The following is a 12,865-nucleotide window of genomic DNA, read 5'->3' as shown; positions in this document are numbered from 1 at the left end:
TCCAGGTTCTGCTCCCAGGTTTCCCTGTAGGTCCGGTTTGGATCAGCTGCAGGTTTCCAGCTGCAGCGGTGAGGAAAATGAGGAAAACTCGTTTTCCCGTCAGAAAAAGCTGCTGTGTGTTTTCTGCTGTCAGAGCCGAAGCCCGACTGCTGACAGGAAACTCCAAATAAATGTGGGTTGTAACTCTACTGCGATCGCTGCGCCTGCAGCCTCTGACAGACAGCCCCCCCCTGATGCTCCGACCCCCGACCTCGCTGTGTGTGTGTGTGTGTGTGTGTGTGTGGGTTCTGACGGGTGAATTTGTGTGGTGACGGCTTCAACAGAAGCTCTATTAAAGTACTTTTCGACTCTCCTGTTTGTCGTTGTGAGTTGGGCTGAAGTCTGCAGACGGGAAGGAAAGGAAGTTTTCGGATGACTGAGCCGAGTTTCTCCCGGCTGCCGGACGGGATCCGCTTTGTTTCACTGGGAAAGGATTCAGCTGATCGGAGCAAAACGCTGCAGAGTCCGAGGAAACAATGATGATGATGATGTTCCATCAAAGCAGCTTCTAAATTCAGATTTTACTAAAATGTGCATCCATTGATTCTGCATCAGCTTTAATCACAGGTTTCATTTCTTCACTCTTCAGATCAGATCAACATTCTGCCTCTTTTCAGAAAATAAACAGCTTAGAGCAAAATAAAAAGCCTTGGGGAGAAACCTGCACCAATGATAATTAAATGTAATGCTGCTTTCCACCGCCAGGGGGCGCTCCAGACTCTGTCATCTGGGGTTAAAGGAAAACACTCAGCTTCCTGTTGCAGCCTGAGGTTTGATTTCTGTGAGAAAATTAGCCACATGAGCAACCTGATGAAAACGAAACGACCCAGAGTGAGAATGTTGACGCCTTCTGGCGTTTTCTGGTTTAGATTTAATTAAATCAACAGAGCGATTTGTCGATTAAATAGTTTTTAAAATTATATTCAAGCCCAAAAGTATTCACACCCTGCCAGGCTCATGTTTCTTCTGACTTGAAGTCATATTAATGTTTTGGATCAAATCTGATGATTCCTGATATGAATCTGAGAATCATTGGTTGAATTATGAGTATTATAATTATGAGCTGTAAAAATCTGAAAATCCACAAAATCTCAACTTCCTGTTAAAAATTAAAATCATAGAAAATCTGCTGAGTAATGTCAGAAGATGCTGAAACAAAGGTTGCCATGGTGATTACCAGGTTGTTTCAGGAAGCCCCAGCAGGGATGAAAACGAGAAGAAGTGAATCTTTCTCTGATCCGTTTCAGGACGGTACCAGTAGAACCCGACCAGATGAACCACAGCCCTGTTCTGCCCGGCGACCCGCTCGGTTCTGGACTCCCTCACCTCTTTGATCTCGTCTTTGGCCTGCTGCAGTTTGTCCGGTTTGTTGGTGAACTGCAGTTTGGCTTCAGCTTCCCGTTTCTTCTGCAGCAGCATCTGGCTGTCCTGCCACTTCTGCCACGTCTTCATGCGGTGGTCAAACACCCCCTGGACAAAAACACGCTCACTTTCACAATAAAAGTCACAGAAATAAAAATATATAGCACTTTCCTCTCAGGTTTTACTAGGATTTTCATGTCATCATTCCAAGGATCCAAATCTGGATCAAACTGGACATTTGGGAGGAAATATTTCCATGTTGTGAACTTTTTCGTCTGCCCAAAACTACAGTGACCCTCCGTCTAGTTGTGGATTTTTATCCAAATTATTAGCGGATAATTTATGTGGCACCAGATGTTTTATGTACAACATATCTCCATCCATCTATTTTCTTGCACCCTTGTCCCTCAGTGGGTCAGGAGATGCTGCCTCTCCAGCTAACGTTTCGGGCGAGAGGCGGGGTCACCTGGACAGGTCGCCAGTCTGTCGCAGGGCAACACAGAGACACACAGGAGACACAACCATGCACACACACACTCACACCTAGGGGCAATTTGAAGAGGCCAATTAACCTGACAGTCATGTTTTTGGACTGTGTGAGGAAACCGGAGTACCTGGAGAAAACCCACCATACACAGGGAGAACATGGAGACTCCATGCAGAAAGACCGGGAATTGAACCCAGAACCTTCTTGCTGCAAGGCAACAGCTCTACCAACTGCGCCACTGTGCAGCCTTTGTACAACATATCTAAATTATTCAAAAGAAAATGCAGCCTTAAAAGCTGAAATATCTGGACGCCATGCTAATTGACTAGCTATCAGATGGTGTTTGCAAAATGGCTACTCTAGAAGCGCCATTTATTGTCCTTGGCTCTGATTGGCTAAACCTCAAGAATGGAGATCAGGAAGATCACAGATAATAGTTTTTGAGTCAGGACCAAGACATCTGTTTGATGTAAAAACATAAAGAACCAAAGTAAATATTTAGATTTTCCTGTCTCTGCGGTCGTACCTTGACGGCGCCGATCAGCCGGACGTAGTCGCCCAGTAGCTCGGAGAACAGGTACAGGTCGGCGTTGGCCTGGTCCTGGTGCAGCTGGTCGATCTTCTCCTCCACCTCGGCCAGCTGGGACAGAGCTCTGGACAGGGCCGTGTGGTCCTCGCTGTTCCCCAACATGGCCGCCGACTTGGCGAACTGCGCCGTGTTTACGGACAGCTCTGGAGGCGAGAAGATGAAGAACTTAAACGTCTGATCCGTACGTCGGGAGGATCCATCGATCTTCTGAGCTGTCGGATCGTAGAGTCCTTATACTTAAAATAGCTGCTAATGACGTCGTTTTAGGAAAACTCTTAGAACTTCTTGAAATTTTCAAGGTAAAGATTATTATCATTAAACCACCTTCAGCCTTAATAAATGTCCTAACATTATTAAATGTTCTGTCTTATGGTCAGAAGGCTGTGAAAACACCAACAGAAAGGGAAGTCCATGAAATGACCAGAGCTCTGCCAACAGCAGGTTCTGCATAGGGATGCCGTCTGCCAATTAATTCAATTTTACCGTTTCATCATCGTGACTCACTTTTCTTAATCCAGTGTAGATTCCATGATTTGGTTAATTTCCATCAACTGATTGCTTGGATTTTTTTTAATTTTGTTTTGTGTTTCAACCAATTACAGATAAAACTAGACTTTGATTTATTTCATAAACTCAAGGAAGCTACCAGGTCATATCCTAATTTTTAAGACAAGCATCATCAAAATCACAACAAATCTAACTAGATTTAAGTTAAATTGACATTTTAGACGTATAAAAGCCAAACTAGTTGATATGCTTTTATTTTGGTAACAGGAAGTGTACCTTTCCTGTGACAGACGAGCGACTCCACGCTGGCGTGAAGTTTCTTGAGCTGCAGGTCCAGATTCTCAAAGTGCTGCTGCTTTTCCTCGAACCACTGATGGGAAAACAAACAGAATCTGAAGAACGGCTGAAATTTTCTCCACTTTTTAAAACTAAATCCTTCATTCATCTCGTTTCTTCTTTAATATTTCCTCTGTATCGTTTAGATTCTCCTCCTCTATTCTTCCATCTATCTTAGTTTTTTGCCGCCTCCTCTGTCCCTCTTCCTTTTCGTCTCATCACTTCTTTATATTCCTTCCATCTTTCTTCATTTGTCACAACTTACTTTTTTCTTTTCCCATCTTATTCCTTCCTGTTTCCCAGCAACTTTCCCTCCTCTCTCTCTCTCTCTCTCTCTAACTTCTTTGTCGTTTCCATCTCTCCTTTAACTTCCTTATTTACTCTCCTTCCCCTCTCTCTGTTCATCGCTCTGGTTTCTTCCACTCACGGCGTCCGACTCGTTCATCTTGATGGTCATCTTGTTGACGGCGTCGGCGGCCTTGTTGACCATCCGCAGGATCCCGGCGCTGCTCAGAGCCTGGGTGTTGACGGCGCGCGGCAGCTGCAACACAAACTGAAACTTAATCCGTTTTCTGTGGCTCTTATTTTTTATTTAATTATCATTCCCATTCGTCTCTCTGCTCTGGTTGGAACGCTGCTGATGTTTTCCTAAATCAGCCACTTTATGTGCGGAGCTACTTTAGCAGAACCAATCGGACCAGGTGGGAAACAGGCTCATTTCTCTTCATTTTGGGAAAGTTTTACCTTCTCCCCTTCCGGCCGCTCAGACCTCATTTATCCGGAGCGGCGGCGGCGCTGAGGGGACGGCTGCGTCCCCGGGGCCCTCGGTGAGGGAGGGTCGGGGGTGGAGTAGCTCTAAATTGCATCTCGTCCGCTCGTGTTTCATTAACCGGACCGGACGGAGCGCCGCGCTCAGCTTCCCGGCGATTCGTCTGATAGATCTGTGACACGGAGCCATTTATCGGAGCCAGAACAATCCCGGCCGCAGTTAGGCGTCGGGTGGACGGGAACCAGGGCGGATCGGTCGGAGGCGACAGGACGACGCGCTGCAGACGATTAAGTGTGAGTGGAAATAAATGGAAGAAACGTCTTAAAGCCTGCGCTAGTTTCCAGAGGACCTCTGGTTTGACCTTGTTGGGGGAAAAACGAAACAAAGACATCCGAGTTTTCAGCCTTTTTTCAGAGAGAAGTGTTATTTATCTGTGTGTCCGGGAAAAAGTTAAACTCAACAAATATTGGAGTCAAATTTTACTGGATTGGGTGAAAATGTTTATATTTGCTGAAGATAAAAAGCTTTACGAAGTGATTTCCCTGACAGAAACAAAATAAATGACAGAATGAATTCATTTACTGGTGATTGGTGACTTTTCTACACAGCAGGTGGAGGTTTTAGTACTTTTTACACCTAAATCATCAGGTGTAAAATAAAACCAGCGGCTACGGGACGTTTGGCACCGCTCAGGCTTCAAGCAGCCACTGAAACTCATTTCCTAATTCTAATACCCATAACTCTAGGGCAGGGAAATTTAGTTTTATGACTCAAATATTATCCAACAGCTTTGAGTCGGGTTGAAAACGGACTGTAATCAATCATCTGTCACAGTGACCCAAATTCAATTAGAAACATCAGAGAGAGAATAGGACGTTCAAAAATTGAGCATGAGTGTAGAAATGTGTGTGTAGAAACTGCACAGACATAATATTCAGATTATAACCACTAATCTGATCATTATGGGTTAGATTTAGTGTAATTCATGAAAGTGTAACTAATCCCCAAACAAAGCATACTCACTCATCTTTATGTTTCCATCTTTATGTTTCTGAGGAATTAGTTTTAAGTTTTTGTGTACATTTTCTTAACTCTGGTACATTTAGCCTAAAACCATCTCAGTGCTGCCCTCTGTGGGTTGAACAGTGGCTACTGCAGGTGAATTTTCCCATTGGTTCTAGCAGCACAGCATAGTTAATGTCCACTTCATGTATCCATGACAGTCTCCAACAATAAGAAATAACAACGTTCATTCTTTCATTTTTTTTAAAGTCTGAAAAGTTGCTAAAAATAGCAACAAAGTCATTAAGTTGGCAGCGTTGCTTCCTTTGTCCTGATCACATGTGGCCACGCCCCCAGTGTCTCTTGGCTCCGCCCACTTTGTTTTTTTTTTCTAAATTCGTCAGGGAGCAGGGCTACGCTATCACAGGGGCGCTGGTTACCCTTTAAATGTAAGAGAAATAAACTGAAAAGCAAAAGATGTTCACCAGAAATCTGCAACCTGCAGGTCTGGATCTTCTACGACGGCTCCAAATAAGTCTGGCTACAAATTACAAAAGATAATATTAATCCTTTTAAACAAAGTAACAAATGTTGGTCTTAGAAGTTTTTTCATAAAACTGGACAGAATGGTACTAAAAGTACCAGGAGTATATTTTACTTGGTTTTTTTACATTTCAGAAGTAACGCCCCATTGAAGAAAATGTATCTACCTTTTTTTTGCTAAAGTTTCATGATTTCCTTTATTTTAAAACCCAAAAATAGAAATAAAATGGTGGTTTCTTTAAATAATAAAGATTACAATGAGTTGGGAGAAAAAACTGGCCAGTTAATATTATTTTCATCGGACAACCAGAGAAAATCTAAAGTCTGACCCCAGGATTCGACAGCATTTCTGTTTGTTTGTTTTCAAAGGTCCTGAAATGATGAACCAAACACCTTGAACCCTCCTGGAATCATTGACGGATTTTTATTACCCATTTCTTGTCTGGAATTGGCAGTAATTCAGCTTCCTGGGGACAGTTTTCCCTCTTTAGGAGGACAGGAGTACAAATGAAAGACATTTTATAACCAAGTAAAGATGGTTTTGGGTAAAATCAAACAAAATGTGTGCTTTTCAATTTGGAGCTAAAGCAACAAACTTCCAATTTGGAGCTCAGACACCAGCAGTTTGCAGGTGTTGATTTTCTGCAGTGAAGCACAACCAGCAGCAGTTTCTAAGTATTGATGCTGCTCTTTGTCTTTTTTATTAAAAGGGGCTCCAGATGAGGCAGAAATGTGGAGATAATGAGCAGCTCCTGGTTAAAGCGGCTGATTTACCTCGGTGCTCTCCAGGAACTGCAGGACGTCAGGATCCTTCAGCAGGATGGGATGTTTGACCGTTCTCATCAGATACCTGCAGCAGGGAGGAAATCCCAATCAGAAGAGGAAGAGCAGCGTTTGTTCGACCACATCTGGGTTGTTAATGCTTCCTGTTTGACGTGCTCCGCTGCTGCCAAACATCTAACTTCACTTTTTAGCCATTTTCAGCTGCGTGAAAATCCATGTGGAGCTGGGAAGCCAGTAATGAGAAGCAAACGAGGTCACTAAATCATAAACATTCACAGTTTATGACAAAAAAGAAAAATGTGTTTCCTAAATTTCCAGAGTGAGGATTTTTGTCCTCATTAGGCGTTTCTGAGTGTTTGTCCATCAGCATGTAGTTCTGCCACTCTGAGCTCCATCAGCTGTCGCCGGCTGACCTTCCTGCCAGTCAAACGGCATCAATAAAGGGCAGCAGAATGTCAACCCCGACCCGTCTCCTCACCCTCCAGCCTCCTCAGTATTCTACATACAAACACAGGATGTGTGTTGTGATAATGATGTATCTAATATTTGTAGTTTAACCTTTCAGCCTTTACTGTTCTGATCTCTTTGAACTTTAATACGCGGACACACAATGAGAGAAAGGCAGCATTTTTCACCTTTTAGACAGTTTAGGCTAAAACTGGTTTTAGCCTAGAAAAAGGTTTTCATGTTCTCTGTTTAACTATAAATAAAATGGTTTAATTTATAATATCAGCTATGTCTGATTTCAAGGCTAACAAAATGAAAATTAGTGATTGGCTGCTGATCACTTCTAGATTTGTTAAAATTGCTAATTTTCTTAGCAGTTAATTACTGCTGAAAAAATAACATAGTCCATAATAATGTCATTTAGCACCTAAACAACTACTAACAAAATTATTTATCAGAAGTATGTGTGGCTAGGATGTAGCAGCACCAAAATTAGCTGCAGTTAGCTGCTTAGCACTGCTTGCAATGCTAAGGTAATTAACGCAATTAGCAACTAACAAAACACTGCTAGCATAAATAACGGTCAGGTGTAAACCAGTAGGTAGATTTTGTCTAAAGTGCTCATTTTAAATCAAATGATTGGCTGTTTCTGAACTGCCAATGTCCACAACTAGCATCTGTTAGCAAATTACCAGGAGTTAGCAGCTAACTCCTGGTAGCATTTAGCTGCTAACAGCAGCTAAATGCTGCTGTTAGCAGCATTTAGCAGCTAAATGCTGCTAACAGAATCAGTATTAACTATAACAATAGTGGTTAGCACCTGAATAACAACTGCTAACAAAATTAATAGTAGTTAGATGATCATCTGATAATTTTTCTATAAGTACTTATGGTACCACAAGTACCATAAGTACTTGTGGTACCATAAGTACCATAAGTACTTGTGGTTGGCACGTAGCAGAGCTCACCAAAATGATCTCTAGATAGCTTCTTAGAACTGCTGGTCTAGTTAATGCTAGTAGCAGTTAAAAAAAACAACGCTAACATTAACTGAACAAAATGTTCATAGTGCATCTCTATTTTTTATACCGTAATTCTTTGCACTATATATTTCAAAGTCAGCGTTGTGCAGCTTTATTAAGTAAAACTGAGTAAATATCAGGAGTATGACTCCAAGTATATGTTCAGCTTCTGAAGCTTCTTCATTACTTTATAACCAAATTATTAAAATAAATGTACATTAAGCAGCAAATATTACTTTAAAAACGAGTAACACTTATTTAAGTCAAAAACGTTTTTATAATTAACTACATTTGTGTTTCTTTATCTTCTTCGTACCTCTCTAGTGCGGACCTCCTTTTCTCCACAAACTCGTTGGATGACTGATCCTCCTTCCCAACTTTCACTTTGGTCATCCCTGCAGAAGAGAACAAATATTTAAGATACTTAAAATATTTATTTTAGAGAAAATTTTAAAGACTTTAAGCTTGAATTCCTCTTCCTGACATCCTGAATATCTAATAATTTGCTTTGAGATAAATTATTGAGAACTGCTGGTAAGAAATCAAAAATTCTCCACGGGTTTTCTTCAGTTTCAGCAGAAGATGATGATGCAAACCCATCAGACTGTTAAAGCAGGTCATAACCTGATAATCTCTGTCACTGAAAGCCCAGAACTGTCATGGTTCTAGTTCAACTTACCCACAATGCTTTTCTCTGGTGCAGGAGGAACGATGTAGCCTATGTGCAGGTACTTGGAGGCCAGTTTACTGTGCAGACCCAGAAAATCACTGAAACGCCTTTTAACTGCAAAGTCTCTCTGCTTAAACAGAGACATGGAGGACTGAAAGAGACAGACATAAAGACTTAAAAGCTTTTAAAATAATTTAGGAAGCTCCAGCAGTTGGTTCTGTGAAGGAACCAACCAGAGAACATCATGGAGGTCTGGAAACTGTCACCACATACTAACTCTAAGCAGTGAGGATTTCCACATAGAAGCAATCAAAATGCACCTTTTATAGACCAATGCTTTCCTAAAATAAACTGTTGTCTAACAGAGTGATGCAGGGCTAAAAATAGAACATTAGTAGGTAAAAATAAGTCATCAAGGAGTATTCTTCTGCACCTAGGCTCTGATTTGACCTGGATGAAAGATAAAAACTCAGCTTGATGGAACTCACCTTCGTTGTCACCTTGTAGGCCATGTATGCGTTCATACCGTCACCTGAAACACAGATACCAGTTTGAACTGCTCTGCTTGTTTCATGACACGATGTTTTAAAACAGAAACTCTGATAAATAGAATAACTGATTATTGAAGGAAGAATGCAGTTTAGTTAGCTGGTTGGACTGGTTATTAACTGTTTATTTACTGCTGTTGATTTAATGTTTAAACACAGGAACTGAGGACCAAGTTGAGAATTAGTTAACTATAAAAACAAGGCTCGTGCAGGTTCTACCAACTCTAATTTAACACATCTTAAGGCTTTTATGAATGAAATTTAACACGTGTTTCATGACAGAAATGTACTGTGTCTATCATAGATTTGAACTAACACACCGCACACACAAAAAAGCTAGCTAGCAAGGATATATTAGCATCTAGTAACTAGTCACAAAACACTATCTGTGTGCGCGACTCAAAATTTGACAACAAATTCCCACAATTAAAAAAATAAATTACATGATTATATGAGATTAAATAGGCATGTTACAACAAAATCCAATAAATTTGATTAATATATTTAAGACAACCTTAAATTTTCATGAGTAAGATATTTTAAGGCATTAATTTTAGATACATACATTTAAGACTTTGTAAGGATAAAAGGACACACTGTTAAAAAAGTTGCTGTCTGATCAGAACAAACATGTCTTCAGTTAAAAACAAAGAAGTTATTGCTGCTCTGTTAAAAATATACTGTAGCTGCAGTGACAAGTATAACCTCCAGGGGGCTCCACTGTGTCAATTAGTAAGTTTGATGAAGCAGATTCAGCTTTGCCCTCTATTTTGGGAAAAATATCATCTCATTCTTGTTATGCCCAACTTTTTGTTTCACCTCTTTTAATGTTGGGACATGCCGAGTTATTTCAGGGCAACAGGGACGTTTATCAGCGATGACCCACCAATTTTCTCAGGATCTGACACTGATATGTGGATGTCAAATGAATCTCCACCTTCTTCCTCTTCAATCTACAAGAAACAGAAACAAAGTACTTTCAGTTTTTTCTATGAAACATCATTCTTTTTAACATTTCATATTTATAGTAAAACACCGTGTGTGTGTGTGAGCACGTGTGTGTGTGTGTGATTACTTCGTCAAATGAGGAGTGTGTGAACATGTCATCATGTGTGTGGCCGATGCGAGGAGTTATCACTGAGGTGGGGGGCGTGATGGGAGTGATGGCGGGCGACGGGCCGTCAGACAGCAAAACGTCTCTCTCTGGACTGTCCAATGACACCTCCTCTGTAGCCTCTACACACACACACACACACACACACACACACACACACACACACACACACACACACACACACACACACACACACACACACACACACACACACATACATGCCGTCATGTCTCAATGGAACCCCTGGGTATCGACTGCTTTATGGGGTCAAAAATGTCCTCCATGTTTTGTTTTTTTTTTAACAGATGTTCTTTTGTTATTTTGCACAGATTAAAATATCACCAAAGGCCAGTCAGGGACTCTAGAATGAAAAGTCTGAGAGAACAAACATCTCACTAACAGACAATACAAAAAAAATGCTGAAGGTCAGCACACTCTAAACATCTGAAATACCCTTCAAAACCACTTTAACAAACACAAATATCCCAAAGTCATAGTTTAGGTTTAAAGCTATATCAGCAAAAACAACTACATATTGGCAAAAGGGTATAAAAGCAGATTATTTGAAACATGTGATTAAAAACAAAAAATTAATTAGTTAAGAAGCAGTTCATATGAAATTCCTTAAACACAAATATGATTCAAAAGAGTAAATAAGTTTATGAGTTGGAACCTTGCTAAAAAGATTTTCCAGATAATCTTCACCATAACATTCTTGTCTCCATAGTGGCCCCTCTATTAGACTACTTGGTAATTTCCATATTTAAAAGAAAAACTCTCATTTACAACATGGCTCATTTCATGCAGTTGGAAATATACCAAAAACTGTGCACTTTTTATTATCTGAGTAAGAAATAAGATAAAATTCAGATGGTATCATAACCTTGAACAAACACACCATTACAACAACAATGTGTTAAAATATTATATTAACAAAAAACATTAAAATATAGGTAATAATTTATAATGTAAGTTCCAAATACAGAAACTACATGTAATTTTACTTAAGAATAATTTACTCTTCAATTTTGATGGAAAGACTTTCAAAGTGGAAAAAAAAACCCTAAAAAAGTTAAATATTTTGTGCAGCTGCCTTGAGGGGGCGCCACAGCAGATCTTTTCACTCAGTTTCCCTCAGAGAACTTCTTCTGCTGTCTCTAGGTCAATAACCACCACTGAAAACACTTGAGACACTTGAGTAAAGTATAAATTAAAGTAAAATAACCTTTGTTATTATTATTCTGTGTGTGTTCATACCTGCAAACAGATCCTCGTTGTCATCATCAAAAAATGAGTCCTGCTTGGGTCCATTTGCGTTGGTGCTGATGTCCACCGCAGACAGACTGGCTGGTTGTGACTAAACACACAGAAACAGAGACTTAAAGCGACTTAAAAACCAAATAAACAGAGCATGTTGGGTTCTTTACGTCAGAGATGAACAAATACAAACTGAAACCCAAACAAGCATCCAGGATCTCTGAAATAATCCAACATCCCATAAACCAGATTCTAGCTTGGGTTAGTTTCTTTTACTCAGCTGATGTGGACGAAAATAAAGGTAAAGATGTTCATGATGGGATTTTCAGAACTAGTTAAATTCTTTATGAAAAAATGTAAAACCCTTTTTTAAAGTTTTATCAAACTGATGAGATTAGGACTGATCAACATTTACTCTAATCATCTCACAGATTTCTAAGCTTTCATCTGAACAGGAAGTTTCATTTAATTTTAATTTTCTGTCATTTCCCTAAAGGAGGAAAGTTTTACTGTTGCTGGGGGAAAATGGTTTAGTTCATGACTGTAATTATTGGGGAAATGATCAATAACCACAGATACAAGAAGAAGAAAACAAATGAAATGGTGGTTAACAGTGTAGTATTACTATTACTCCTCCATGTCAAAGAGTCTGTTTGTTCTCAAGTAGCTGATGGATCCTTGTTGAAGTCCAGACAACAAAAAGAAATGCAGTTAACGACTCAACGTAGTCATAATGTTTCTTTACTAAATTGGTGAGGTAGCAAGGTTTTCAAAACAAGATAGTAGTTTATGAACATTAAATGGCAGAAATATGATGGAGATCCTTTGAATACGTCTGGTTGATCTGTTTTGTGGTCTCCTCCTAAAGGAGCAGGAAAGAAAAGCGCATGTGGCTCAGAGCAGGCAGAGTTCAGAACGTCACAGATCCCAGGTGAGCGTCTGTTACATCATAAATTATTGTTTGTTCACATAGATATATGTTCTCACATCAGTGCCACTGCTAAAACACAGTTAAAACACCCACAGGCTAAATTATCTTTAACGTTTGGTTAACAAAGGCATATCAGTAATTCAGAGGTTCTGAAGGCCTTTATTTTGTAGGCAGGATAAAGTTTAGATTCTCTCTCAGTCCCAACTCCTTAATTTCAGTCTAGTTCAGTGGTTCTTAACCTGGATTCGAATGAACCCCAGGGGTTCGGCGGAGCCTCTGCCGACCGCGGAGGTAAAGACACACTTATGTAAAGTCGTGATGACGCCCCGCTTTGCCATCACTTGCTGCAGCGGATCACGTTACATTGCTTAGCCAATCAGAGGATCACGTTACATTGCTTAGCCAATCAGAGGATCACGTTACATTGCTGAGCCAATCAGAGGATCACGTTACATTGCT

General features: G+C 40.3%; 1 protein-coding gene across 2 annotated transcripts in view; it reads right to left on the bottom strand.

Annotated features, from left to right (window-relative positions):
* The window catches only part of snx2 (sorting nexin 2), a 26,578-nt gene that overhangs the window by 5,697 nt on the left and 8,016 nt on the right, over positions 1 to 12,865 (bottom strand). For both annotated transcript variants that reach the window (XM_008419494.1, XM_008419495.2), the window contains exons 2-12: positions 11,476 to 11,575; positions 10,180 to 10,340; positions 9,991 to 10,057; positions 9,045 to 9,088; positions 8,566 to 8,707; positions 8,203 to 8,281; positions 6,409 to 6,484; positions 3,748 to 3,861; positions 3,261 to 3,354; positions 2,415 to 2,620; positions 1,366 to 1,509 (exon numbers count right to left, since the gene is read on the bottom strand). In XM_008419494.1, the coding sequence (XP_008417716.1) occupies positions 1,366 to 1,509; positions 2,415 to 2,620; positions 3,261 to 3,354; positions 3,748 to 3,861; positions 6,409 to 6,484; positions 8,203 to 8,281; positions 8,566 to 8,707; positions 9,045 to 9,088; positions 9,991 to 10,057; positions 10,180 to 10,340; positions 11,476 to 11,575 (1,227 nt within the window). The remainder of the gene's footprint in view (positions 1 to 1,365; positions 1,510 to 2,414; positions 2,621 to 3,260; positions 3,355 to 3,747; positions 3,862 to 6,408; positions 6,485 to 8,202; positions 8,282 to 8,565; positions 8,708 to 9,044; positions 9,089 to 9,990; positions 10,058 to 10,179; positions 10,341 to 11,475; positions 11,576 to 12,865) is intronic.

This window comes from Poecilia reticulata, linkage group LG9, assembly GCF_000633615.1.
Source record: "Poecilia reticulata strain Guanapo linkage group LG9, Guppy_female_1.0+MT, whole genome shotgun sequence".
Taxonomy (NCBI): domain Eukaryota; kingdom Metazoa; phylum Chordata; class Actinopteri; order Cyprinodontiformes; family Poeciliidae; genus Poecilia; species Poecilia reticulata.
The sequence above is the reverse complement of the archived record's forward strand: the minus strand, read 5'-3'. Positions and strand labels throughout refer to the sequence as shown.